Consider the following 24,599-nt stretch of genomic DNA (forward strand, 5'->3'; position numbering starts at 1 on the left):
GTCACTTACTGGTTTGCTTCCCATGGCTTGCTCAGCCTGCTTTCTTATAAAACCCAGGTCTACCAGCCCAGGAATGGCTCTACCCACAATGGGCTGGGCCCTCCTCCTTGATCACTAGTTGAGAAACTGCCTTACAGCTGGATCTCAATGAGGCATTTCCTCAACTGAGGCTCCTTTCTCTGTGATGACTCCAGCTTGTGTCACGTTGACACAAAACCAGCCAGTACAATTGACCCCTTGTCAACTTGACACAGAAACACATCACTATTAATCCTCAACCCTTACTTTCTTATTCATCCCCAAGATTTAAATAACATTAAGAGTCCCACAGTCTTTACAAAGTCTTACATATTAAAATTGCAATACTTTTAAAATATTTAAAAATCAAAGTCTTTTTTTACAATTCAAAGTCTCTTAGCTGTGGGCTCTATTTCTTCTTTCAAGAGGGAAAAATATCAGGGAACAGTAAGAATCAAAAGCAAAATCAATCTCTAACAATCCAATGTCTGGGATTCACTCACAAACTTCTGTGCTCATCCAAGGGGCTTGAGTCACTTCTCCAGCTCTGCCCTTTGTAGCTCACACTGTCTTCTAGACTCCAGCTGCCTGTTCTCCACTGCTGCTGTTCTTGGTGGTCATCTCATGGTACTGGCATCTCCAAAACACTACTGTCATTCCTGGGGCACTAATTGCAACTGAGGCTGCACCTTCACCAATGGCCTTCCATGGCCTCTCACAGTGCCGAGCCTCAGCTGCTCTTTATGACCCCTTCATTCCTTCAAAACCAGTACCACCTGGGTGACTCTTACACATTACCAAGTCCAGCTACAGCTCGAGGTACAACCTTGGCTATCTCTGGAATACAGCTTCTTTGTGCTCTTAGAAAACAGTTCCCAGAAGATTTCATCTCAGTGATGCTGGTCTCTTCTTAATCACCAGTAATTTCTTAGCTCCAGCTGACCAGCATCAATAGTCCCAGTAATGCAAAGGTTTTTCTTTAGAGTTCTAGTATCTTGTTAATCACAGCTGATTCTTCAGTCCCAGCTAACCAAAACCACAGAATCTTCACAATCAAAATAGCAATAGCCCTGATAAGTGTTTTTAATCTTCCACTAAAATCTCACAAGCCAGGCCTCCATCTTCTGCACTGTTCTTAACATTATCTTCCAAACTCCTACAGAACATCCCACAGAGCTCTTAACATCGCAATGGCTCTTCTAGTTCAAAGCTCCAAAGTCCTCCCACAGTCCTCCCCAAAACATGGTCAGATTGTCACAGGAATGAATATCCCACTATGCTGGTACCAATTTGTCTTAGTCAGGGTTTCTATTCCTGCATAAAACATCATGATCAAGAAGCAAGCTGGGGAGGAAAGTGTTTATTCAGCTCACACTTCCACATTGCTGTTCATCACCAAAGGAAGTCAGGACTGGAACTCAAGCAGGTCAGGAAGCAGGAGCTGATGCAGAGGCCATGGAGGGATGTTACTTACTGGCTTGCTTCCCATGGCTTGCTCAGCTTTCTTTCTTATAGAACCCAGGTCTACCAGCCCAGGAATGGCTCCACCCACAATGGGCTGGGCCAGGGATGGCTCCACCCACAATGGGCTGGACCCTCCCCCCTTGATCACTAGTTAAGAAAATGCCTTACAGCTGGATCTCATGGAGGCATTTCCTCAAGTGAGGCGCCTTTCTCTGTGATGACTCCAGTTTGTGTCTCCTTGACACAAAACCATCCAGTCCAGTTAACTTAAAAAGTGTTTTGTTGTTCTTGTTCTTGTTGTTCTTATGATTACTCTTGATGCTGATGTTCTTGTTGCTTTTACTGTTTTGGCTATTATTGGGTTATTGGGATTGTTTTCCTGTTTTCTGTCTTGGTGTGTTTATCACTAATGTCTAAAACAGCTATTGGATTCTATATCCTGCCACTTTACTGAATTTATGGTTACTGACTGAGATTTTCTGGTGGCTCTTTAGGGTCTTTATGTCTAGAGTCATATCACCTGAAAACAGGGGTCCTTTCGATTCTTCCTTTCCACAATACTGGCAGAATGTGACTTCTTATTTCTGTGCCAAAGTGTAAACCTAGTTCAGTGAATGAGTGACCATCACTCCAACACTGGTAGGCAGCACCTCACTTCTGAATGCTGAGACACCTTTAAAGACTAGGTTGCTCCCAGCAGACAGAATTGAAGAAATGTCCTATAAACACTTGACCATGTTTCTGACCTGTCTCTATTCTCCCCACAGCCATGGAACTAGGTGTGCGGGAGAAGTTTCTGCTGCGGCCAGCAACAACATCTGTGGAGTCGGCGTAGCATACAACTCCAAGGTGGCAGGTGAGCCGGCCCTGCCAGAAACAGGCATCCTGCTGGGCAGCCTGCCCTGGGAGCTGTCACATGCTCATCTCCAATTTGCAGGGCTCAGCAAATTTATCCCACTGGGCAGGAATCCTGAGACCCAGAGGTGGGGCAAACATGGGAAAGACATTTCATTTTAACCTGCACACAACATTCTTTAATCACCAGACACCCCTAACATAGGCAGATCACAAGCATATACCTCAAATGTGAATGGATTTTCATAAATGTATCACCCACGTGACCAACTAAACCCAACCAGGTCCTCTTCATGACCCTGTTGTCCAAGAATTACCCATCCTACACAATCTTGTTTTCTGACACCAAAAAAAATTATCTCAGTTTTTAACTCTATATTAACTTTATATTAACACTACTTTAAAGTATGTCAATGTCAGTAGTGTTTTATATAAAGAGAACATTTACAGATGTAAAGGATTATTTGTAAAGATGTTGGGTAGCCTTGAAACTGTTTTATATGGTCCAAGTCAGCATTAAGGGTGCCTGATCCACCTGTAACCTCTTATAAAGCCTGGCTGGACCCAGCACAGGAAGTCAATGGAGATTTAGAGAGAAAGACAGATATCTTTCCTAGCTATTTAATTTAACCATAAGCCTACTTTGTGCTGGTACGTGCATTTCTAGAGGCCTGAATAAAGCAAACGGATGCTCCACAAACCCACCCTTAGCTCTTCAGAATGCTTACAGAGACACCTGTCTGAACTGGGTGCAGAATTTCACAACAGAACATATCTAGGGGCTGGAGGCTGGCTTTGTTGATAAAATACCTGCCTTTAAAGTACAAGGGCCTGAGCTTGGTTCTCAGAACCCCCATAAAAATATCAAGCATTATGAATCCCAACAACAGCCAGCAAGGCGTGATAATCATAGCGGTACAGTAGTGACATGTGTACCTCGGTAACCAACAGCTGTCTAACTGGACCTAAGGCCTGCTCGACAAGAGGGAAACCTCATCACCTATCCAAAGCGAGTGAAGTCATGAATCTTGGAGGAGATCCTACAACCACCACTGCACAAAACCATCATAATTCCCAACTACATTCTAATATTTATCCTTACACACACAGATAAGTGTGGTCCCCACCCCTTACTGAGAAAACTTCTCTTTGCAATATATGAGACCGTAACAGAAAACCTCAACCAATCAAAATGTTGAGCTGTGGATCCCAGTCCCGATGGATACATCCAGAAAATATATATGGTATTTATATATGGTATAATGATCATAGAAGTTACATAAATACAGCACCATTAAATATATATATATATATATATATATATATATATATATATATATATATATATATCCCTGAGTGGGTTATATTTAGGAATATATGTATATATGTACATATGTGCACATAGCAACAATTAATTTTTAAAAGGCCATGCATCTGAAAGAGAGCAAGGAGGGGTATGTGAGAGGGTTTGAATGGAGGAAGGGAAGAGAGAAATGGTGTGATTACCTTGAAAAGACAAAGGATCCCAGGTTTACAGACAGGGAGACAGAAGAATCCCAGGCATTTCCTGGACACTTATTCTAGCCTAATTAGTGAGCTCCAAGCCAGTGACACACTGTTCCCACAGAAATGGATAGTGCTCCTACAATATCCAGAAGTATATGAGTGCTTAAACACAAAACACACACATATACACACACTCAAAATGAGAGACAGACACATATGAGCGCACAAGGAGAGAGAAGGGGAGGGGGGAGAGGGAGAAGGAGAAATGAAGCAGGGAGAGAGAGAAGAGAGAGGGGACAGGGAGGGACAGAGGGAGAGAGGGAGAGAGAAAGGAGAGGGAGGGAGAGAGGGAGAAATGTTGAGAGGGAGAGAGAGAGAAGAGAGAGGGGACAGGGAGGGACAGAGGGGGGGGAGAGAAAGAGAGAGAGAGAGAGAGAGGCGAGGGAGAGGGAGGGAGAGAGGGAGAAATGGAGAGGGGGGGCAGGGATGGAGGGAGGGAGAAAGAGATGCGCGTACACACACACACTCAAACACACGTTTCTGAAAAAGTTAAGAGATATGAATATACATCATGGCTCTTCCTTCTTCTCCTTTGCCTTCTTTCCTCTTTCATTCTTTCTGCTGAATGTTTCCTCTAGAAACATCTCAGTCCCCAAACCCACCAGTCCTTACATTCCCTAAAAGCAAAAGCAAGGAATTAGGTATGGGCTGTTTATTTAGGAGGTGACCACAAGAAGCCAGTGAGGAAATGTTAAGGGAAAAATAGGGAGCCAGCACACAGGTGATGGACCAATCTCTGAGGAGATTCCACACCTGCTTGCTGTCCTGTGCTGGGAACACTCATGACTCTCCCAAATCTTACATAGCCTCTTCTAGCCTGTAAGCAGCGGGTTGGACATGCTTGTCTGGCCCAATCCTATGCTGTGCTGCAGAAGACAGTGAGGGCTTCTGCTTGAGGAAACACCAAAGTTGGTCAAGAATGGCAAGCAAAACCAGTTTTAGAACCCTCAACCATGCAAAATTGAAAAGGGAAAATATTTTATTCATTCCTGCTGATACTCCTGAAAGCTGCTGTGTGTGTGTGTGTGTGTGTGTGTGTGTGTGTGTGTATCTATCTGTGTGTTGTCTGTGTCTATATGTGTCTCTGTGTGTGTCTGTGATAATATGTGTGTCTGTGTGTGTGTGTGTGTTTCACTAAAAATGAACCAAACTCTTCCAAAGAATTTCCCTTAAGCAATTTTTTATGCTATGTCGGGCTAAAGCGCCACCTGGTGACCAACTGGAATAATTGTTGGTCTGTGGCAGTCTGGAGGCGTTTGGTGACAGGTTAGGGAGATGCTGGTAGGGGCACTCAGAGGGGTCTTGAAAAGAGAGAAAAAGGCTTGTCAAGGTTTAGTGGTACAGATCTATAATCCCTGAACACGAGAAGCTAAATCAGAAGCCCCTGGAGTAAGACACCAACCCAAGCTGTTTATGAAAATATAAAACAGAAGATGAATCTCGTCAAGGGAGAGAGACCACTAAACGCCTCTTCCTGTGTGCCCTGCCTATCCATCCCTTCAGTTCAGCACTCATTGGCGCTCGGGCACTCTTGGAACGTCATGGATAAGTGTCAGTCAGTACAAACTGTGACACAAAGCCAACCTACAGATGCAGTGCCAAGTTGACTAGCCATTCTGTTTTTCTCCAAACGGTAGACTGGCATTCCCGACACAAACTCTGCCATAACCCACAGACAGTCATGTGCATACTGTGTGTTGTATATAAAGTTCCTATAATTAGTCAATCTCTAGGTAGATTCGTTTAGATTAATTGGAAATATTAATTAGAAGGCGTGGCTGCTATGGCTGAGGAAATATGTCCTCCCCTGTGCCATGCAGACTCAATCAGTTCCTGGAAATACCTCACAGACACATCCAAAATGATGGGTAATTCCTCACCCACTCCTTCATCAGTCGGGCTGACACCTGAAGTCACCCGAGTCTTGTGTGGCCATTTGGTTCCCCCTGAGCAGCCATGGTCTCCGCCAACGAGGTGTCTGTCTACTCGGTCTTGCCTTAGCACCGCAGCATCTAGATCAGACTGTGACTCATGGTCTATGTGCAAATCCTATTTGCTGGATAAGAGGTGGAAAAGGAAAGCAAAGGGAGGGGGAGAGAGAGGGAGTCGGTGGACAAACCCACTAAGATCCTAGCGACCACTAATAGAATGGATACAGCAGCAGAACTGGGAGATCGGGGACCTAAGGTCCCAAAGCCAGTGGAATGTCAACCCAGGAGGCAAAACATGTCCTCCTGCCAGAAACATCAACCTCTGTTGCTTTGCCCCCTTCAGATCAGTTCCCAGCACTCAGGAGCCTTCTGCAGACGTACAGCTTGTGGCTTCTCAAATAGGCTGCAGGGATGGCTGGGGAACTGCCCAGGCGCAGCAGAGATGCCAGGCTAGTGAGCCCTTTGCACAGTGCCCCGGACCCTCCGTGTGGAACAAAGTACAAGACCAACCTCCTCTGCTGAAACAGTGTGTCACTTTTCCTGGGCTCTCATTTTCAGAATCTCTAAATACTGGGACCCGAAATGACTCTAAGAGTTCAAATATCTGCAGATACTTACGTATCTACTCTTTTCATGTTCTCTACAATTCTATCACACTGCTATATCTCTACATGGCCTGTCATATGCCATAAAGTTTTGCACACAAAATTTAAACACGGGAACCACATATTAGTAAATTGTGAGGTGATTTTGCACCCAGTGTCCCTGCTTGGGAAGTTCCCTTTCTGCTAAAGTGGCTGAGTCGGGGTGGAACCCGGAGCCTCTGTGATAAGAAGCAGCTCCTTCCTCTTCGTTTGTCCTGCCCAGGGGCATGTGGGACCCTTAACCCTCAGGGGTGTTGTCCAGGCTCCACTTTCCTGCCCTCCCTAACAGGTCACAACTGGGCCCTGGGGGCCGGGGGGTGAAAGCAGGAAGCCCCTGGGTTCTGGCATCTGTTTTTAAGGACACAGTTATTTCTGCCTCTTCTCCACTGAGCCAGGGAAGGAGGCAGGAAGAATTCCAACCAGGCTGACTCCTTAAGAGTCTAACATGGAGTCTGGTGTCCAGGATTGTTAGTATATATCTTGTCAGGGTTTCTATTCCTGCACAAAACATCACCAAGAAGCAAGCTGGGGAGGAAAGGGTTTATTCAGCTTACAATTCCATGTCCCTGTCCATCACCTAAAGAATTCAGGACTGGAACAAGCAGGTCAGGAAGCAGGAGCTGATGCAGAGGACAGGGATGGATGTCACTTACTGGCTTGTTTCCCTGGCTTTCTCAGCCTGTTTCTTATAGAACCCAGGTCTACCAGCCCAGGGATGGCTCCACCCACAATGGGCTGGGCCCTCCCCCCTTGATCACTAGTTGAGAAAATGCCTTACAGCTGGATCTCATGGATGCATTTCCTTAATTGAGGCTCCTTTCTCTGTGATGACTCCAGCTTATGTCAAGTTGACACAAAACCAGTCAGTACAATATAGTCTAAAATTTTTTAAAATCATTTCAAAAAGCATCTGAAATTTTAATTGTTGATAGTCCCTTAGTCGGTTCTTTAATATGAATTTCAAAACAAAAGATCAATTTTATATATTTGGAAAAAGTCCCTTTCCTTGCTGGGTAATTATGTAAGGAGATAACCCAATTCGTCTCCTTTTTAAAATTTCACTTTTAGACCACATGTTACCTGTTCAGCAAAAGGACTGAACTTGGAAGATGGTTCAGTTGGTGAGCATGCAGCCACGTGAGCCTGATTACCCGAGTTCAGTCCTGCAATCTAGAAGGGAAGAAGGAAACTGACTCCTGAACGTGTCCTCTGACCTTCCCATGCATGCCATGGCATGTAAACACACACACCACATCATACATGCACACATACATACATATACATGTCTTAGTTAGGGTTTTACTGCTGTGAAGACACCATGACCAAGGACAACATTTAACTGGGGTTGGCTTAAAGGATCAGAGGTTCAGTCCATTATCATCCAGGCGGGAGCATGGCAGCATCCAGGCAGGCATGGTGCAGGAGAAGCTGAGAGTTCTACATCTTGTTCCGAAGGCAAAGAGAAGACTGACTTCTAGGCAGCTAGGATGAAGGTCTTAAAGCCCACACCCGTGGTGACACATTTCCTCCAACAAGGCCACACCTCCTAATAGTGCCACTCCCTGGGCCAAGCATATTCACACCATCACAATACATGATACACACATGCACACATCATACACATTGTGTATATATATTATACACACAAACATATTATACACACATGCATACATCATACACATTGTGTATGTATATTATATACACAAACATATTATACACACATGCATACATCATATACATTGTGTATGTATATTATATACACAAGCATATTATACACACATGCATACATCATACACATTGTGTATATATATTATACACACAAACATATTATACACACATGCATACATCATACACATTGTGTATGTATATTATACACACAAACATATACACATTCACACATCATACACATTGTGTATGTATATTATACACACAAGCATATTATACACACATGCATACATCATATACATTGTGTATGTATATTATACACACAAACATATTATACACACGTGCATACATCATACACACATGTGCACACACACATATATACTGAAAAAGGGATACTGAGAAAAAACAAAACTTAATTATAAGTACTTAAGTGGACAAAAATAACAAACCTTCCCAATAACATCACTTGCTGGTTTGCCAGCCTAGTGTTGCTGAAAGCTCAGGGCAGTGCCCAGCCTTCCGGTGATGCTTCCCTGGGCCTTCAATCCGTTTATATAGTTCATGGTCCCAGAGGAGCCCAAAGCTTCGCAGGCCCAGGTGGACTTGCCCTCGGCTGCCTTCCTCTTCAAACCAGGGCAGATGAAATCACACAGGAGATGAGATCCTCCCTTAGCTGATATCCATAGAAGGAGAAACACTCGAGGAGACAGACAAGCTTCATCTCATAGGAGTCCATAGCCCTGTTCGATTTTAGTGCTAATTAAAAACAGAAGGTATGTTTTGAAGCAAATCTGTAAAGACCATGAAAAGCATACTGTTGATCACATAACATGGAACCTCTGTCAGCTGTGAGTCGGTCATCGTTCTAATCACCCACTAATTTATACAACACATTCATGAGTTTATACACTTCATAGCTGCATTGCTTAAGCAAATCAATTACAATCACCATAAGCATCATGAATACTGACTGTTCAGACCCTAAAAACTGAACATGAACTTGCTTCTTAGCCTCTGGGGCTAATACTCCTGAGCACAGACGTTACCTGTGCTGGACCTCTGCAGCCCCGGAACACCAAGCTGTGTCTCCTAACTGTGTGGAGAGGAGAAAGTCAGAGGAGAGAGTACCATGACCATTACTGAAATGAACAGACCTGGGGCTGAGTTGTACAGACATGCCCGCTATGCAGCCTGTAGCTGCTCGCCCCATCAAGTCACGTCAACCAGCAGAACATCTTACAGATGTGAAAACACTGAACCCCAGCTCCTCTGACACCTCTCTTCCTCTCCCCCACTAACTTCCTATTGCTCACAGGCATCTGAGAGCACGGGAGAGATAGAGGCCCTTTCTAAAAGACTTAAGGTCACTAATAGTGCTGTCATTTGCAAAATTAATACTGTATCTCATTCAATTAATTCGTGCCTCAGTCCTCTGGAGGGTAACATGATTAAAAGAAATGCCAAGAGCCTGGCCCCAAGAATTTGAATGAGTCCAGCTTTCAGTCTGTTCCCCACCCCCCCTCCCGCCCTGCCTCCCTCGAGGCTAAAACAGTCAGATAAATACACATCAGCTCTTGCCTTCTCAGCACAAAGGGAGCTCAGGACAGTGAAGAAGCACGCTGCCTGCCCACACTGACTGACCTAGGGCGCCGTCAGCCAGCTGATGGGACAATGAAGGCCTACTTTGACCAGTGTTAAGTTTGCCTCACCTTGCTTTTTGAGGTTGACTCCCCACGCCTGGATAATTAGTACCAGACAAATTCAAGACCGTATGAACATTCTCCTTGAAACAAGAGAATTCTGGCCTCTCTGTTCATTAACCACCCACACAGCAAACACAATTTCACTTAAATTTTTTTTCTGTTCAGTTTATTCTGTAGCCCAGTGGTCTCTGTTAAATTGTTGCAGACCTGTTAGGAATTAAACCCAAGATTATACACACACACACACACACACACACACACACACACACACACACACGCGTATGTATATTTGTATGTGTTTGTGTATGTATGTATGTATGTATATTTATATGTGTGTATTGTGTATGTATGTATTAGGCAAGCACTCTACCACTGAGCTACATCACCATTCTTTAATGTTTGTTTGGAACAAGATCTTAGTAAGTAGACCATTCTGATCTTGAACCTACAGTCTTCCTACTTCAACCTAAGTTGCTTCTCTTAGGGATGGCAGGACAGTCACAGGCGTGCACCACTGTGCCGTGCTGCGTTTCTTCTTAAGACATCAGATATAAGTCCAGAGCCAAATGTACTTTTCAGCTTTCTTAAAACACAACTTCTAAAAATTTCAGACCAAGTCTTAGTCTAAATGAACTTCATCCAAAAGGAAAAATATATCAACTCATAATTGAATGCTAGATGGCATCAGTGGGTGACCTGACCAGGGTTCAGGCAGAGGCCGAGGGATTAATGGCCATCTACGGCCTTTATTACTTACTCTTCTGAACCTGTTATTTCTGTTGGAGAGGAAAGATACAGATACATCAGATGCAGACATTCATTACTAATCCATCAATCTGGAGGTAAATACCCAGCGTCATGCCGAACCCAGGGACAGAAGTAAACACCATAGCAGCACCCCAGGCACCAAAACACCGTACTGTCTGATAATTGCTACCCCTGCAATTGCCTAAGGGGTTCTGGGAGAAACTTTGATTCAATCTTGGGGTGTGAACTTCTCATCACTGAGGGGGCAGAAGAGAATGCCTAGCCTCCTGAGGTAAGAATAGGCCTTGAGCAGCATATGTGGGCTGGTCACGGCCCCACCCCCACCCAGCACATATATAGCAGAGTTCTGCCTAGTCTGGCCTCAGTGGGAGAAGATGGACATGCCTAATCCTGGAGAGACTGAGGCCCCAGGAAAGAGGGGGGTCTGGTGAGGTGGGGATCACCCTCTTGGGGGTAAGAGAGGGAGGGGGATGAGGAACTGTGGAAGGGGGACCTAGAGTGGGGGCAACAGCTGGAATGTAAGTAAATAAGATAATTTTTTTAAAAAGAATAGGTTTTGAGAAGAAAAGCAGTATCTTGTCAATTCCTCATGCCCTGGAAGACCTGGGCGGCCTTTATCTAAATTAATGTGCATACTGCATTAGAGGATAGTGGCTGAGAATGATGTCCTTCAGTGATAATGCCCTTTGTCCACAAGTCTTTTCCTATAGCTTCATGGGAACCAAGAACAGAGTGTCGGGATCCAGATTTTAGCTAGACATAGCCCGGGTGTTTCACTTCATGATTCTTGTACTAGCTCAGTGTCTGTTGCTATAACAAAGTACTTGAGGTTGAGTTATGTATAAAGAGGTTTATTTGGCTCATAGCCTTGAAGGAGGAAAGGCCAAGATCAGGAGACCCCATTGGACATGGCAGAAGTACATGCAAGAGCGATTACCTGGTGACAGAAAGCCAGAGACTAGGGAAGTGCAGTTTTGCTCTTTTTCTAACAACTCACTCTCATGGGACCCAATCAGGGTCCTCAGTGAACCACCTGAATCCCTTCTGAGAGCAATGCCCCCACAACAACCTAATTACCTCGGCTTTCATACTGTAACTGAGTACCCAGGACCTAGCACAAATCTCTAAGAGACACGTCCAAAGCATAGAAGTCCCCGCGGACAGACCTACCTCAGCTTCCCAACACTCTAGGCTACAGCTGGCATAACAGCACGGCGAAGCCTGGTAGAGAGCAGTCTAGACCAGTCAGCAACATCTGGAGGAGTCAGCTGGCTGGAGAGTAAATTCGGAAAGGTCTTGTAGTCAGCCAGAGGTTGCTACAGGCAGCGGAAGTGGAGACCTCTTTGTTCTTTCGGCTTATGATCCTGTGTGCAACTCTGGTTTAGTTCAGTCCTAAACATCAGGATCTACTCCTTCCTGGCTAGATGTCACTCCCAAAAGGCATCAGGGGATAACAGACTTACAGACAGACAATGAGCGTAAGGAAGAGACTGTACCAAACACCTCATCACTGACCGTTTAACAGTGAGCTCCATCTCTGTCCTCCCTACAATCCTGGTCAGCTATGACGAACTAATAGTTCCTTTTTCCCTTCTCCATATTGGATATATTTTATTTACATTTCAAATGTTACCCCCTTTCCTGGTTTCCCTTCAGAAACCCCCTATACCATTCCCTCTCCCCCTGCCTCTATGAGGGTGTTCCCCCACCTACCCCCTCCCACCTCCCTGCCCTGATATTCCGCTACACTGGGGCATTGAGCCTTCACGGGACAAAAGGCTTCTCCTCCCATTGATGCCCAACAAAGCCATCCTCTGCTACATGTGCAGCTGGAGCCCTCCACGGCTCTTTGGATAGTGGTTTAGTCCCTGGGAGTTCTGGAAGGTCTGGTTGGTTGATGTTGTTGTTCTTACGGGGTTGTAAATCCCTCAGCTTCTTCAGTCTTTTCTCTAACTCCTCCATTGGGGATCCTGTTCTCAGTTCAGTGGTTGGCTGAGAGCATCTGCCTCTGTCTATGGCCACACCACCCCAAACATGCCCGATCTCGCCTTTTTCTTTTTTGATCTCACCTCTGATAACATTTCCATCCCCTCCCCCAGCTCTTTGCACCCTGGAGCTTCTTACAGAGTGTCAGATGCCTCCCTCTTTCCACACTATTATATTCACCCTAGAAACCTTTCTTCCCCTCCCCCCCCCATCAACAGAGATCAATTATGCATTGCTGGAGGCTGGGTTCCCACTTAAAGGCTTAGTAAGGATACCCTTGTATATCATGTCTCCCCATTAAGAACTCAAGTAATTTTTGTTTAGAGATAAATTCGTCTCAAGTAAAGCTGTGCATGAGGTCTGAAAAGGATTGGGTAGGGCTGTCTGAGCACCACGGTGTTTGGGGGCACTGAAGATCCCCAGCTCCTCCCAGAACCCATGCTTTTCTCTATCCCCATGCCTTCTGAGAGCTGGGGTGCCAAAGTCTTGTTTCTTGTCCAACCTGTGCACAGGTATCCGGATGCTGGACCAGCCCTTTATGACGGACATCATTGAGGCTTCGTCCATCAGTCACATGCCTCAACTGATCGACATCTACAGTGCAAGCTGGGGCCCCACAGACAATGGGAAGACAGTTGACGGACCCCGAGAGCTCACACTCCAGGCCATGGCTGATGGTGTGAACAAGGTAAAGACTCTTCTGTCACCCCAAGGCCCTGGTCCACCCATGAGGGAGAATGTGGAGGATAAAGTGGTGGTAGAGTGGGAGGCAGGTAGAAGTGGGTCTATAGCCCTATAGTCCTATATGTTAGTTTCTATCCTATGGAAGAGAGACACAGAGGTGGGTTAGAGGTGTAAGAGACACATGGTAAAGAATTTCTAGAGATTATATTACAGGGCAGGGGTCACCTAGGCAGGACATCGGCCAGGCTCAGGGATCAGAGCACTCCTGGGCCAAGACCTTATTCCAAATCCTAGTATCTGAGAAGCTCTCAGCAAGTGAATTCACCCAGCCTTGCCTGCTTTGTTGCCTATAAAATAGTCATATGTAGAATCCTTCAAGGGATAGGGGACATTATAGTAAAAATACAGTCATGACACTAGAAAAGCCCACAGACCATAGAAATTTTCCACAGTCCCTTGCACAGATGACCTTTAGTCAACTACCCAAGACTTCATGGCACAAATACAGCCTCTGTAGATGTGGGTCCTGTGGATCAGAAACTCCGAAAAGGCACATTGGGGGTGACCCAACTTTGCTCCTCCAGGGGCCTGAAGTATCCAAGTATTTGTGATTTGAGCATCAGTTTCCAAACTGTCTTTACAAGCTGGTCTAAACTGCTGTATTTAAACCAAGCACTGGGGATAGAGGTGGTGAGAGATGCTATGTCCCCACCCGGCCTGTCTGCAGGTAGCCAATGCTTCATTTGAACAATATTCTATCAGGAGCTGAGGGACATCATTGTTGATGACCAGGGGATCCATGAGCTGTAACCCTAAGATACTAAGACCCAAAAGTAGCACTATTGAACAGACGCACTAAACAGAAATGGGACTGACAACCACTTACATTCTGGGAGGAACAGGGTCATATGAATGTTTGGTGACCAAGCTGTATGGCCGGCCTATCTCCATCCTGCAGGAGCAGACATCCAGGTAGCTCAGCTGAAGGATGTCTTTTGAGGAGGCAGGAATGATCAGGGCAGTAGGGTGATTCAGGCAGGTCCTCAGATAGCTGAGGGAGAGTTGGGCTGCCTGGGTTCCAGATGGCTCTAAGACATGTGGAAACCCACACTAGGGCTCTGAAGTTCAAATCCTAGGCTACCCTCACCTTATCTGTTCTCCCTGGCTTGAGAGCTCACTCACTTTGGCCCTTTCTTTTCTTTCTCGGGGCACGTATTCAGGTAGCACACAGGTCCCCTCCCCATCCTTGCTCATCACAGCCTGGCAGCCTCTGCCCTGCTTGTTTCCACTGCTTCCGGGGAAATGTTGGGCCCAAATTAGGAGACATGTCCTCCCCAAGCCTGGTCTTCAAAATTAACACAGCTCTATGTGAAAGGCTCAGAACATGAAGGGATCAAGGGATCTAATACCTTCTTTATCTCTTCTGTGGGATAACAACGTATGGTGGTGAATATTCAGTCGTCACCACCTCTAACGAAGAAGTCTCTTATGCACTGATGAATTCTGTCAAAGACCTGAACATTAATATAAGACCATATATCCCTCTCTGTTACACAGTTTAGTAGTATAGCCAGCCCCTCCTCTTGAGCTCTCAACACTAGGTGTCTCCGAATATAGCCTAATTTGGAATTCAGGTCACTGCAGGTATAACTAGTGACCGTGAAGGCATGGTCAAGTGAGTCAGGCCCCTAAGCCAGTATGATAGGAATAAAAGCCCACAGTTATTAAACGGAAGTGTTTGCTCTCAGATATGCTCAAAGGGAGAATGTTGCACAAGGTTGAATACAAGATCCATATGCAAGAAAACAAATGCCAACGTGCCGGGGACTCACCAGAGACTGGGGAGGGTGGAAAAGAGCCTCTTCCCTCCTCCAGGCTTTGGGGAGGAAGCAGTTCAGTTGATACAAGTCCTCAGCAGCCTCCTTCTATGGCAGCTAGGCAATAAATAGCTGTTGTTTAAAATGCCCAGATTGTGGTGGCGCTCCTAGAAATTTAATGAACCCTCCCAATATTGGAACAGACAATCAGAAAGGGCATCTGGCCAGATTCTTTAACAATGTGGAAAAACCAGGTCACTTTTCCACTTCACCTTGATGCCCTCTGCTCTCTCTTTTATAGCCAAGAAGGCTGATCACTGGTCCAATGACAGGTTTTTCTTCTTCTCTTTTGCAAACTCAAAAAAAAAAAAAAAAAAAAAAACTATCTTCCTTAATCATAATAATTCTTTATCATGATTAAAGAAGCAGGCATTCAAAACTCTACAGAACACCATATCCAATCAAAATCCGAAGCCATTGAAGCCTAGCCCCAAGGGATATATCTACAAGACATTGCCACATCTAGGGCTCGGGGATCATTACGGAAAATGGTAAGAACCAGGGGATCAGAGACTTTGCTGTGAGTGTGTCTCCTAGCAACTTCAGAAACTACACCCAGAAAGTCTCACTGATATGACTGCCTAAACAGGAGCTGAACAAGACACCCATAGATTTGCCAAAGTGGCTAGGGGACTGTTGTAATTCGATCTTAATGACAGAAATGTTCCTGTGTGCCTGGTGACGTCACACTGGTAGCTTGGAATCAGGCATGGAAGCTGGCAAATAGAGCTCCTATGTCCCCCTTCAGAGAGAGACCTTGTTCACCATCATAGCCCTGGTTTTCCTTCATAGCAGTTACAGACTCCATATTCTCCCTGTTTGTAGAAGACAACCTTGGCCTAGTAAGGCTTAAAGTCCCTTTGGGAGGGATCAAAAAAACTGGGATCAAAGCACCCCAGACCCTGAAGTGTGTTTCTGCAAAATGACAAGTTTTTCAACCTGAGTTACCATTTACCCTGTCCATGAAGAACAGCTTGGCTAAGTAAGTCATGATCTTTCTCTTTAAGAGTTGCCTCCCTTACGTTCAATACAAGGTTCAAGAATAACAGAGTCTGAAGGAGCTGAAGGGGTTTGCAACCCCATAGGAAGAACAACAATATCAACCAACCAGACTTCCTAGAGCTCCCAGGGACTAAAACTCCAACCAAAGAGAACACATGGAGGGACCCATGGCTCCAGCTGCACATATAGCAGAGGATGGTCGTGTCTGGCATCAAGAGGAAGAGAAGCCCTTGGACCTGTGAAGGCTCATTTCCCCATTGTAGAGGAATGCCATGTTGAAGAGGTGGGAGTGGGTGGGTGGGAGTGAGAGCATCTTCATAGAAGCAGGGGGAGGGAGGAGGGATGGGAGAAGGGGGAAGGAGATAGCATTTGAAATGTAAATACATAAAATATCCGATAAACAATGCACAACAAAATAAAAAAGAATCAGAGTCCTGGAAGTACATAGTTCCATGTCATCTGACACCCTTCAGTTCCCACACTTGGGTAAGGCATGTTGGGAAACTAACAAAATGCTGTCCTGTTACAAGGTTTTGGCATCTGCCATTGCAATTGAACTAACCTGGATCAGTATAGAGACCTGGTATTCCATGGCACAGGGCAAAGGCCCTACCAATGGGACCCAGTGGCAGGAGGTGGTGTTGCTGCCATGTTTCAAGTAGTCAAGGAACATTTCAACACATCTGCAGCTTGCTTTCTTAACACATGATTCGCCTCATAATTGACAAAAAGCATGCATCCAACCCTGGACCAGACAACAGTGGACGTGGTGTGTTTTGGCACCCAAAGCTGGAAGACCCAGGCAAGTATGGAACGAATGCCCTCTGTCCACATTTGCAATGCAGATCCCCTTGAAACAGGGCATTCCCCCTTGGTGCCTCCTGTCATTTACCAGGCCTCTGAATGTCACATCCCAGAGTTGGATCCTTCTCTTTGCTCCATCTGTGACCTCCGTGACTGCATTTGGAAGGCCTTTTCAAGTGTGAAATCATAGCATGCCAAGATTTCTGGAAAGTAAGAAAAGAACATCCATGGCTTACTTTCAGACAACAGCATGCAAATATTTGGAAGAGGAGAGTGCACCATGCCGTGGAAAATATGTTTTCCCACTTGACTTTTCCCTGGGCTTTGTTTCAAGATAACACTTCTTAGACAGTGTGGGGGTGCTGTGTGTGTGACGGCATAGTGTGCAAAAGCAAAGGGCTCCTCATCATCTGTATCTGACTTACTCTAAAGAGAAACCCACCTAGGAAAGATGATACACACACACACACACACACACACACACACAGGAGTCCGACTGTTAGTATCACAGAGGCAGTTCTTACGTTTGTCTTTGAATATTAATATCCTACGTGTGATTTTTGTTTTACGAATATAATAGTCGTAAAAATGAGGAGGAAAACAAAGAGGTGGGTAAGAGTCTCTACTCTTAACAATGCCCCCTCTGATTGGCATAGCCTTTACCATTCCCAAGTGCCTACCATGTGCTTCACACACAAACCTCATTCATCTGGACCTTCAGAAATGTCAATTGGCCACTTCTCAATGTTTTCAGTAGATGCTTGAAGAGGCATCAAAGAATAGGCAAGATGGAAGGGAAGAGGCTAGCAGATGGCATGTCACCATGGTCAAGTGCTTTTCTGTCAATCACAAAGCTCTGGGTTTGGTCCCTGGAATCAAAGGAAAAGAATGACCTCTTTCCTATTGGCCTATTGCCTCTTTACTTTTGGTAGTATACATATTATGTTTATAGTTAAAGCATTTTTACAGTATAGCTGGAAAGTTGATAGAGATCCAGAATGATTACTCTCTACTTGTGCTGGCTAGTTTTGTGTTACCTTGACACAAGCTAGAGACATCTGGAAAGATGGAACCACAGTCAAGAAAATGCCCTCACCAGAATGGCCTGTAGACTGGTCCATGGTGCATTTTCCTAACCATTGACTGATACAGGACTGATACAGGAGGGCCCAGCTCACTGTAGGTGCCAAGCGAAAGCAGGCTGAGCAGGCCATGGAAAGCAATTTAGTAAAGCAACATTCCCCCATAGCCTCCAGGTTTCTGCCTTGAGTTCGTGCTCTGACTTCTCTGAAGGATTGACTAAGAACTATAAACTCAAAAGAACCCCTTGCTCCCCTGCTTGCTCTTGGTCGTGGTGTTTTACCACAGCAACAAAACTCAACTGGGATGCAGCATTAGTCGGGATCTCAAGCATTCAAACCCTGAGGCAAGGTTTGAGTTTAAGATCTGAGCTGAACTGGAGTTCATGCTCAGATGTAACCTCCAGCTTCAAGTAACAACTCTGAGACCTCTCTCTCTCTCTCTCTCTCTCTCTCTCTCTCTCTCTCTCTCTCTCTCTCTCTCTCTCCCCCCTCCCCCCCCCCGCTGTCCTGCCTTCTGATCCTCCCCCGGCTTATTGGCCAATCAGCTTCTTATTGACAGGTGAATCTTCCACACAATGCACAAGAAATCTCTACATTGAGGACTTAAGCTGATGTTATTTGGGTGGCAAAGGGAGTACCAAGAATGAGTAGGGAGATGTAATGAGAACCAGAAAGGGTCAGTTAGGGTCATGTACCCAAGCCAGCCCCCGACATGAGCAATTAAAATCATGGAATATCAGAAATCCACATAGAACACACAGTAAAAACATGTTCTGTGCAAAGGAGCAAAACCCATTGAGATTTACTCCCAAGGGGTGACAGTGCCCTACCAGTCAAAACCAAAGAGCAGGTTCACAGAGAAGCCTTCAGCCTCTTGGGAAGAAGTGTTAAGACAAAGTGATGCCCACTCTGGCATTCGGAGATCCCCACGCCCAAGAGGTTCTGAGGTCCAGGGGATCTGGGATGCTATCTGCCATCTGTTACAGTCAGTGGAACTCAGCTGAAGCAAAATCTAATCAGAGGCCTGCAGACAAAACTCAGCCTCTGAAATGATTCACAGTGTGGATGGAAGGACTCAATCCTTGCAGGGGGGGATGGATAAAGCAACAGACAAGCCATCAGAGAACACGGTATCTCAGCTCCCAGCATCGTCCGTTCCTCTGACAACACGAGAGAGAACAGTGACAACTCGTGAGGCTCTTCCCTCTCATAAAGGAAACACAGCCATCCAGGAAAGCCTGGAACATTCGGCCTGGCTCAACTGATGAGATCTCAGCCCCGCTATTAATAGCCCCGCTATTAATCGCTTCTAAGAACTGCTACTAGAGATTGTGAATGATTAGTTTAGGACTAGTTAAAGACAAGCTGCAGGAATTCTCTGGGATGCTGATGAGACCGAGTGGGGACAGGGCACAGAGCAAGCATTGGGTTTCGGCACTAGAATATATGAAGATGAGCCCCTTGCAAGAGAGTGGCTCGAATGCCACCAGCCAAGAGGGAGGGGTACAGGGCTGGCTGAGGAGAAGTGATTAATCAGGTGCAGGCCAGGCAAAGCCCTGGTGCCGCTTATTGAAATTTAATCAGAGTGTGGGTCAGATACAGTGGCACCAGTGGCAGGGCCGTGGGAGCAGACGGATGCCTCCTGCCACAGAGCACTCGGGGACACCAGTCCTGATTTATCCTCTGAAGCCCAGTGAAGCCTCACATTCTGGCGAGGGCTGCTTGGCATGAAGCCTGCAGCTCCTCTGAAATGAGTCACATACCATTGCAAGTCTTCCCTGCGTTTCTGGGACAAAAGAGAAAAGAAATACAGGAAGGCAGAGGCTGTAAGATCAAGGCATCCATGGTCACTTCAGCTATGAGGAGTCCAAGGTCTGCCTGGGCTAAATGAGCTTCTGCGGAAGAAAGGGGAGGTCTGTCTGACATGCACAAGGCTCTGGGTTCAATCCCCAGCTCCACACAAAAATAATTTATTTTGACAACTATGATGTATATATGTTAATACTACAGTCATTATATGGAGCAAAAATATGTTACGTGAATGAAGAATCTTCAAACATAACATTTCTTCTCATCAAAAATGTCTTCTTTTAGTAACTCTGCTAAAGAAAACAGCTAAAATGGTATACACACACACACACACATATAGATAGATGGGGGGAGAGAGAGAGAATTAGGTTTATTTTAAACATTAAGCAGGGGTTTTTTACTTTAATTTTTTATTGGATATTCTCTGTATTTACATTTCAAATGTTGTCCCCTTTCCTTCCATCCCCATTCCCCTCCCCCTCCACTTGTTTCCATTAAGGTGCTCCCTCACCCAACCACCCCCTCCACCTCAGTGCCTTGGAATTCCCCTACACTGGGAAAATGAGCCTCCGCTGGCCCAAAGACCTTTTTACCCTTTGATACCAGAGAATGCTATCCAATGCTACATATGCACCTGGAGCCATGGGTCTCTCCATGTGTGCTCAATGGCTGGTGTTTTAGTCCATGGGAGTTCTGGGGGTGGGGGTTGGTTGATAATGTTGTTCTTCCCACAAGGTTGCAACCCCTTTCAGCTCCTTCAGTCCTTTCTCTAGCTCTTTCATTAGAGTCCCCATATTCAGTCCGATGGTTACCTACAAGCATCCTCAACTGGATCTGTATGACTCTGACAGAGCCTCTGAGGAGGAGGCAGGTCTTTTTAAATTAGAAATAATATTCCACATATGTCTAGAATAGGAGAGTAAATTGTGAAATGTCTGTTTAATAAGGCTAATAAAACATGACATAGAACAGTATTAATCACATGAGTAGATATTAATTATATAATAGTAAAAAGCACATTTTTAAGCAGGACAAATAAAATGAATCTGCTTTATTGTCCTAGGTTCATTTCTAAAGCTGTTCTAATACTTTGTCTCTCTATATAAAACTGTCAAGAACCCACAAAATTGCATTAAGAATCATTTATTCTCAAGTTATAAAGGATTTCTATTTCCCTCTCCATAGTCTATATATTTCAATTATTATATATTTCGTACACATTTCACAATAAAACGTTAAATAACTTTTTGAAGCACATTATTGTACTAAGATGTCAAAGTGAAAACTTGGGAGGCTGGGGCAGGAAGATTTCTGTGAGTTCGAGGCCACAAAGCTTAGAATCTGCCTCCTTGACATCTTTCTCATATTGATGGGCAGATCAAGACATGAAGTCAGTCAGGACCTGAGGGATAGAAAATAGATCCCTTCTTTTCTTGGGCAAAACTGCAACATCTTATCACAAAGAACATTAGATACCTGGACTTATACAAGTAGAGGCCACAGTTAACATCCCCTACACCAAAGTGTTTCTTTGTGTCAAGGTCGCTTAACTGGCTGGCAGTCTGCCCAGGAGCTGGTAAGGGAGGGTTACCCACATATTTTGCCCTAATCTGAACCCAGGTATATGTCCCTCCACACCTTGTGCAGAAACCATCTCTTTCTCCTCTGCTGTGGTTCCTAGGAGCAGTGGCTTGTCTTGATGGAGTCTTTCAGTTGAATAGATTTACCAAGAATCTGAAGACAACTCCCAGTTTGTAGTCAAACAATTACTTGTGGACATATTGACTCACTAAGTCACAGGTTAATTAATTCCCAGTTTTATTAGAAGAAATCCAGAATGCCACTTCTTGTCAAGAGGCAGACAAGCCTTGGTGGTGATCCAGCCCCTTGTTTTCTAATGATATCACACCTTGAACCACTGAATCAGAACCACAGACCCCCAGCAGCCTCACAAAGGCAGGCTTCCCCTGTCTCTCTGAATGCCCAGACTCTTGTTCTTTCCCTCCCCTCCCCCTCTCTCTTCCACCCTTCCTTTAGAGGTCGTCTGACACCCTGCTCCAACTTATGGAGGAAGGGGAGCTGGTACACCTGCCCCTCACTCCCCTCCTCCCCACCCACCCCACCTACCCCTAACCCCATTCCCTGTAGGATAGCAGAGGAAAAAGCAAACAGCCAGTGGCCCGCTCCTGGTTGAGGCACACAAGAGACTAGTCACAGAGGGCAGGAAAGATTAAAAAAAAAAAAAAAAAAACACCCAGAGCACGGGTCAGACAAGAGCAGCACTGACTCCGGTTCGTTCACAACGCAGCTTCTGCAACTACTGGCTGAGTTAATGGCCGAATGGGAGTAACCACTGTGCCAACCTCTTGAATGCAGGTGTCACTGGCTGTTTGTTAGTTCCCCACATTAGGCTTTATTCCTAGAGCTGGTCCCTTGCACCAATCAAATGGCAGCAAACATTCCCAATAGGATTCTGTTAAAATCCAACTGGGCTTAAAAAAAAAAAAAAAAAAAAAAAAAAAAAAGCTATGTGCGCATATGTAGGATTTTTATATTATTTTGGTTAAACATATTCTCTGGACTTCTATCTTCATATATATTTTATGTAGTTCAATATAAGCATATGTATGTAAAATAACTATCACTATAAATACACTCAAATTTTCACTTGCATGTAAGATGACAAGTAAGATCACAGTGGTTGGTGAGCCTGGATGGTTAACTTTGTTTTTCCGTATACTTTGACACCTTTTACAATGAGCGTGTTGCAGTCTTTATGTTTTGCTGAGTTCTTTGGTGAATTTTAAGACTTTTATTGGTGAGTTTTAAGGTGCTGCTTCCAGCTTTTGTTGGCCTCCTATTCTCAGCTAAGATTATAAAATTCTGGTGACTTTATATCATTCTGAGCAATGACATCATTCCCACCAGCTCCCATCAGAAGAATAATTGTTAGTCAGGTAAAATGAAGTCAGCTATTTGAGCTGCATTAGCTCAAATCTTGACCCTGCTTAAGCCAGAACCTTACTAGCACAGGAAACCTTCCCTGAACCGCAAACCTGCAGCCCCTGGCTCCTCAATGCCGGACTTAGCACCGTATCTTCCTTCCAGGGCCGTGGGGGCAAAGGCAGCATCTACGTGTGGGCCTCCGGGGATGGCGGCAGCTACGATGACTGCAATTGTGACGGCTATGCATCAAGCATGTGGACCATCTCCATCAACTCGGCCATCAACGATGGCAGGACCGCCTTGTATGATGAGAGCTGTTCTTCCACATTAGCATCTACCTTCAGCAATGGGAGGAAGCGAAACCCTGAGGCTGGTGTGGTGAGTGCAAGCTACCTCCTGACCCCTTTCCCTGTGGCCAGGAGGAGCCCCTCTATAACTGGCTTGTCTCCCAACTCTGTCCCCTTCGTAAATTATCACGGCTTCTCAGGAGGACATCCGCTTTCTCCGTGTCCAATTGTGCTTTACCAAGGTAGAGACCTCTACCTTCTGCAGGCCAGAAGCAAAATGGGATGGTGAGCCTTTTCAGGTTCATTTCTGGGAGATTTCCTTGTTTTGTTATACAGGTGATGATGAGTTCCGGTTTATCAATAAGTTTCCCTGGCATGTCACTTATGAGAATAACTATAATCATAAAGACTGAGGCACCATGTCACGGGTCCCAAGAAAATACCCCAGTAAGAAGTCAGAAACACCACCAAGGGGTTGGATCCCCAGTATTATTATTATTTTATTTTTATTATTATTATTATTATTATCATTATTATTATTATTATTATTATTATTATCATTATCATCATCATCATCATCTTCATCATCAATGGGGGACTTATCTGGCTTCTAAACCTCCTATAGACGAGCAGCAGCAAGCACAGTTGCGTATTTCTCAGGGGGAGAAGGTGTGATTTTACCCTATTATAAAACAGATCCATAACTTTTAAAACACAAATTAAGAGTCACGGGGTACACTCATTCATATCCCCACCCCCTTGCTCCAGAGAAAACCATCTTCTTCCAGAGCAACTGGTATAACACAAAATTATGCCCACCCCACCCCTAGCTGCAGAGCACAGTAACATTTCAAGGGTCTCTCCCTCTCTTGCTACCTTGCTCATATTCCAGTATCTCCTTGGTCTCCTATGCCCGATATTTGACATACAATTAAAAGCCAAGAAGTACATGCTGACAGGAACCTGATATAGCTGTCCCCCGAGAGGCTCTGTCAGATCGTGACAAATACGGAGGCGAATGCTCACAGCCAACCACTGAACTAAGAACGGGGTCCCCAAAGGAGGAGTTAGAGAAAGGACTGAAGGAGCTGAAGGGATTTGCAACCCCATAAAGAACAACAATGTCAACCAACCAGAGCTCCCAGGGACTAAACCACTGTCCAAAGAGTTCACGTGGACGGACCGGTGGCTCCAGCTGCATATGTAGCAGAGGATGGCCTTGTTGGGCATCAGTGGGAGGAGAAGCTCTTGGTCCTGCCAAGGCTCGATGCCCCAGTGTAAGGGAATGTCAGGGTGGGGAGGTGGGAGGGGTGGGGTACCTTTATAGAAGCAAGGAGGGGGGGTGAGATAGGGGGTTTCTGAAGGGGAATCGGGAAAGGGGATAACATTTGAAATATAAACAAAATATATCCAATTTTAAAAGGACAGAATAAATAAATGGGTGCTGCCATAGAGAAAAAAATAAAGTCATGGGTAAGTTACACCTTGGCTGGCCTCCCACTGCCATT

General features: G+C 45.2%; 1 protein-coding gene across 2 annotated transcripts in view; it reads left to right on the forward strand.

Moving 5' to 3' along the window:
* PCSK2 (proprotein convertase subtilisin/kexin type 2) overlaps positions 1–24,599 on the forward strand; it is a gene marked incomplete at both ends in the record, with an annotated part of 224,750 nt that overhangs the window by 184,011 nt on the left and 16,140 nt on the right. For both annotated transcript variants that reach the window (XM_080931075.1, XM_080931076.1), the window contains 3 exons: positions 2,250–2,338; positions 13,113–13,288; positions 22,967–23,182. In XM_080931075.1, the coding sequence (XP_080787201.1) occupies positions 2,250–2,338; positions 13,113–13,288; positions 22,967–23,182 (481 nt within the window). The remainder of the gene's footprint in view (positions 1–2,249; positions 2,339–13,112; positions 13,289–22,966; positions 23,183–24,599) is intronic.

This window comes from Micromys minutus, assembly GCF_963924665.1.
Source record: "Micromys minutus genome assembly, chromosome: 17".
In the NCBI taxonomy this organism is placed as follows: domain Eukaryota; kingdom Metazoa; phylum Chordata; class Mammalia; order Rodentia; family Muridae; genus Micromys; species Micromys minutus.